Source organism: Chinchilla lanigera, unplaced genomic scaffold, assembly GCF_000276665.1.
Source record: "Chinchilla lanigera isolate Chin_1 unplaced genomic scaffold, ChiLan1.0 scaffold00198, whole genome shotgun sequence".
Taxonomy (NCBI): Eukaryota; Metazoa; Chordata; class Mammalia; order Rodentia; family Chinchillidae; genus Chinchilla; species Chinchilla lanigera.
In genome coordinates this window covers 221,985-226,858 of record NW_004955599.1, presented here as the reverse complement: position 1 = coordinate 226,858, position 4,874 = coordinate 221,985, and the positions used below count along the sequence as shown (strand labels likewise).

At 44.2% G+C, this 4,874-nt stretch overlaps 1 protein-coding gene across 2 annotated transcripts in view; it reads left to right on the top strand.

Moving 5' to 3' along the window:
• Positions 1 to 4,874, top strand: part of Hrasls5 (HRAS-like suppressor family, member 5) — a 30,550-nt gene that overhangs the window by 21,056 nt on the left and 4,620 nt on the right. For both annotated transcript variants that reach the window (XM_005414749.2, XM_005414748.2), the window contains exon 4: positions 2,492 to 2,600. In XM_005414749.2, the coding sequence (XP_005414806.1) occupies positions 2,492 to 2,600 (109 nt within the window). The remainder of the gene's footprint in view (positions 1 to 2,491; positions 2,601 to 4,874) is intronic.

The window sequence follows — 4,874 nt, the reverse complement described above, 5'->3', positions numbered from 1 at the left end:
GCTTTTGCCGCTGAGCTAAATCCCCAGCCCCTGGGGTTACATCTTAAGTGTGTTCTCATTTTCTGTTTTTTTCACTTAATTCCAAGGTTTATGCTTGTAAATTACTCATGGTGAATGGCTTTATTGCTAGTATTTAGAATGCTTAGGAAGGAGTTATAGCTTAGCAATACAGCACCTGCTTGGTAAGCACAAGTCTTGAGTTCAATTACTGCTATCCACCCCAAAAAAAAGAACCCTTAGGAAATGACTGCTTTTCAGAGGTCTTCCAGGTGTAGCTGGCTTTTGGGTTTTGAGTCTCTTACATCTTCTGTTTATTGGGGATGAGCAGTTGCTGCCTACTTGGCCCAGCCCCTGGTTCTTTGGCACTGGCCTATAGTATTGTTTATGACCCTTAGGCAGTCTTTGTCTTGGTATACCAAGAAGAGCAATGGATATATCAGAACAATTCTGTCACCTTAGGTAAAGCAGTACCACCAGCAATAACAATATCATCAAACACAGTTTAGAAAATGACAACCTGTGGTAACTATATTAATTTGCCACCTTTAACTGTATGAACTAGATTTGTGGTTATATAACAAAATCTGAAAGGAACAAGAGCATTGTATAGGATAAATAAGCCCTCAGCATGGTAATTTTATTCTCAGGGGAGAAAATTTAAAATGGGTTGGGAGAAAATTAGAGAAATAGAGGAAAAGAAGGAACTGAGAAGTAAGTCCAGAGGATGAAGGATGATTACAGGGACTTTGGGACACTGGTGAAGAAGACAGGAGGGAAACAGATAAGGAAGAAATAAAACAAGAGCAGAACAGAACAACAGTAACAAAATTGGAAAGAACGTTCACACTCATGTAAAAAGAATAAACAAGAAAAAACAGCACAAAATGAAAACAAAAACAAGAAAAATAAAGGAAAAGAAAATAGAAAAAAATGTCCACTTTAAGGTGTGTTTCTGCTGTCACTGGTAGACAGCATGAGCAGACAAAGTCCAGCTCTGAGCCGATTAATCCCTGCAGGCCAGTGGCAGCTTTATGGCGAGGTAGTGGATGATCCCACTGGAACTTTTAGTTCCACTGAAGTTCAGGCTGGTTTCTGGCTGTGAGGTTGGAACCCAATTTGTTCAGCCTGTTACCCTCTGTGTACCTCCTGCTGGTTTGAACTCAGCAGCCCCACCCTGACACTGAGAGCTGCCAGATGGCCTGCAGCTGTTCTGAGTTCTGAGGTCAGTTGGCCCCTCTCTAAGATGGCTACTGGCAAATTGCCTTCTCCTGGGGGGCATCTGAACCTGAGTAGCTCACCAGCCACTGTGGTCTGCTGTGTCCACTGCTCCATTCTACGGATGCGTTCCTCTGTGGAGGCCTCAGGTTGCCAGTAGTCACCATGTGACTGTAGGTTTGAGCTGCCTCTCCCATGAAGTGAGTCAGGGTTCAGGGACAAAGTGTCACCTGCCATCTCCTTCTTCTTCGTTGAAATCTCTCTCTTTGTTCTCCCTGTAGCCTTTAACTCTTCTTCAGATCCTTGCTGGGTCCCGGGGACCCACTTTCCTCATTCTTCTCTTCCTCATGTTGCTATATCCCAGTGTTTGGACACCAAGTCTTGGAGGGGCTCTTTCTCTTCTGCTCACCACTCCGCCATCTTCCCAGAAGTCCCCAGTAAAATTAATTTTAAAGAAAAAGAGTCCATGTTTGTGGATTGGAAAACTCTATAATATGAAAGTGGCAATCTTCAGCAAAGTAATCATTTAAATGTAGTTCCTCTTGAAAGATCAGTAAGTGTGTGTGTGTGTGTGTGTGTGTGTGTGTGTGTGTTTCAGTATAAATTGACAAGGTGGTCCTAAAATTTATATAGAAATACAGAGGACCCAGAAGAGCCAAGCATATTGAAAAAGAACAAAAGGTTTAAGCCATTTGGGGCATATCCGCATGATGGGGTGTGGTGCCTGCTGCAATACAATGGAGACAGGGTATGCCAAGCAGAGAGGCCAGAACATAGGGCACACATCATGCCACCCTGCCAAGACACACCAAGTAGACCAGGGCACAGGCCAATGTGGCATGATCTGTGCATGTGAAGTGTCCAGAGGGGCAATCCACTGAGACAGAAAGCAGGTGAGCTTGTCGGGGTGGGAGGCTGCAGAGGCTGAGTGGTGAAGGGACGTGGCTGCCCATGGGTCCGAGGTTGGCTGAGGCTGAGGGTGGGAAGTAGAATGATTGCAATGGGCATGGAATCTACTTGCGACAGTGGTCCTGTTCTAAAGTTGGATCATAGCGACATTGTAAAAACTCTGTAAATTACTAAAAGTCATCGAATTGTACACTTAAAATTTTATGGGATTGTATATTATATCTGAGAAAATCTTGAAAAGAGACAAGTAACAATCCTCTCTCCAGCTTGAGGTTCTTTCTGCAAAGTCAGGGTACTCACAGCTGATCCCCAAAGACTCTCTGGAGTCCTTGGGCAGGTGCAGTTTATATTTTTTTCCCCATCATAGGGCAAATCAAGACCCAGACCTGGAGACCTGATTGAGATTTTCCGAGTTGGCTATGAGCACTGGGCCATCTATGTGGAAGATGACTGTGTGGTCCATCTGGCTCCCCCGAGTAAGAGTGGATACCCCATTGAAGTCTTGATGTTGAAGTTAGCCAAGTTAATGCATGTAGTCAATCACTGTTTTCCTTAGCTGCTCCTGGAAGCTTGCCTTGCCCTTTGGTTACTACGTGGTAGAGCTTGGTCTCTGTTCCCTGGTAACCACTGATTACAAGCCCTAAGAGTCACACCAGTGCAGAGTGTCCCCCCAGAATCCCTTATATTCTCCTTTAAAATACAAATTTAGGAACTTGAGCCTCCATTTTGTATTGACAGTGGGCCAGCAGCCTTCATATCAGGTGTGATTTAAAACTATGATACGTATTTATATTAAAACTTTCTTGTACAGTGAAAGACCTTACCACGAATCTCCCTCAGAATCTGCCCGCTTGCTTTAAACGCATTTACCCCATTGTTCTCCCCACTTTCTGCAGCAGCTCTGGAGGCCTCTTTCCTGTCTTTAATTGAGCTGTTGTGGCTGACCCGATGTCCTGGATCAATTCAAAATGTATCCCTTTTATGGTCATTTTCACTTTGGGGAAGAGGCAGAAGTCACCTGGTGCCAGAACTGGTGAATACGGTGATGAGGACACAGTGTTGTGTTTTTATGAGTCTGCCTTTCCTTAGGATGGCACTTGGCAACAACATTTTTCTTATTTTTGATCAATCTTTTAAAGACACTCAGGAAGAAGGACCTCCAAAGTTGCTTCAGAAAGGGGCAAGAATGATGGGATAAATGTGTTTGAAGTGAGGGGAAGCATTTTGGGGGGGATTCATGACAATGTGTCTTTTACTATAATAAAATTTTAAAATGCAAACCAGGCGTGGTGGTGCGTGCCTGTAATCCCAGCACTTGGGAGGTTGAGGCAGGAGGATCACTGCAAGTTCAAGACCAGCCTACAAAGTGAGCTCAAGGCCAGCCTGAACTGCATAGTGAGACCCTGTCTCAAAAAGACAAAAAGACAAAACAAAATATTTTTAAATGCAGTCATTTACCTTACTTTTTGATTACCCCTTGCATTTCTGAGGGTACCCTCAGAGTAAGGGGAGCAGATACTTATGTGTCACTTGTTTCCTGTTGTCCCCAAATAGTGCCCCTGGCTTCCTGGTCACCTTTGTCACCTGCAACCCCGCCCTGTCTTCCTGCTGCCGTGGTGTGCTCAAGGCTGCTTCCCCTACACTACACACATGCTCATTTCACTTCTCAGGCAGTGTCAATACAAGGCTCAGACTGAACTCGTGGTTGATTGTTTTGGTGGTGGTTTGATGGGAACAGATGGTGACAATAGGGGAAGATTACACAGTAGTGTGGAAACCCAGAGCCCTCCTTTCAGTGCCTGCTTTGGGGAGTAAGACAGGGCAGAGGGAGAGCTGTTTCCTGTTGCTTTTGGAATTTCTTGTCCCACTGAATGGAATTAAAAGAGGGCACAGCACCGAAGGCTTCTGGCCACAGCTTGTTTGCAGCTGTCATCCTATGTGCAGGCCTTGACCTTTGACCTGGTCCCTCCCCTTACTGGGACTGATCTGTAGAGTCAGTTTCTCATCCCATCTTCTTAACCCCATCCAATTCTTGTTCCTATTTCCTGTCTAGGCACTTAATGGAAGAATGTCAAACTGCGTTACCACCTCTCCTTTCCAGGCTAAGTCTAGGAGCATTCCTCTTGTGAAACCAAAGATATCTTTAACAATTATGTCCCCATATCAGATGTTCCTCTGAAGATGAATGCTGTCATCTCTGCTCCAAAATGCTGAATTGCCTGCTGCTAACTTTTGTAAAATCAGTAGGTTTTCTTGAAAATCATCAGAACAAGGAACATTTCTTGGTTTTAGATAACTTACACAGAGAAAGGCACACATATTTGCATAGTAGAAAAACAATCTTTTAAAAATTGATACAATAATGGTAGATATTTAAGACTACAGTATGATGTTCCCATACATATGTACTGTATTAGCCAGCTTTCCTGTTGCTGGGACACAAAACTGAACATCCACAGCTTAGAGGAGAAGAGGTTTAATTTGGCTCAAGGTCACAGATGATTCAGTCCATGGTCAGCTAGTTCCAAGGCAGGAACATCATGGTAGAAGTATATGGTGGAGCAAAGCTGTTTAGTTCATGGCAGCTGAGAAGCAGAGCAGGGAAACCATGCCAGAGAAGAAGAGGTGAAGGACTGTATATATAGTTCCTAAAGTCACTTCTTTGCAATCCACCCAGACATATCTAGGAACATGCTTTAGTAATCTGCTAGGCATTCTTTTGTATCCTCCTCCTCCTCTTCCTCCTCCTC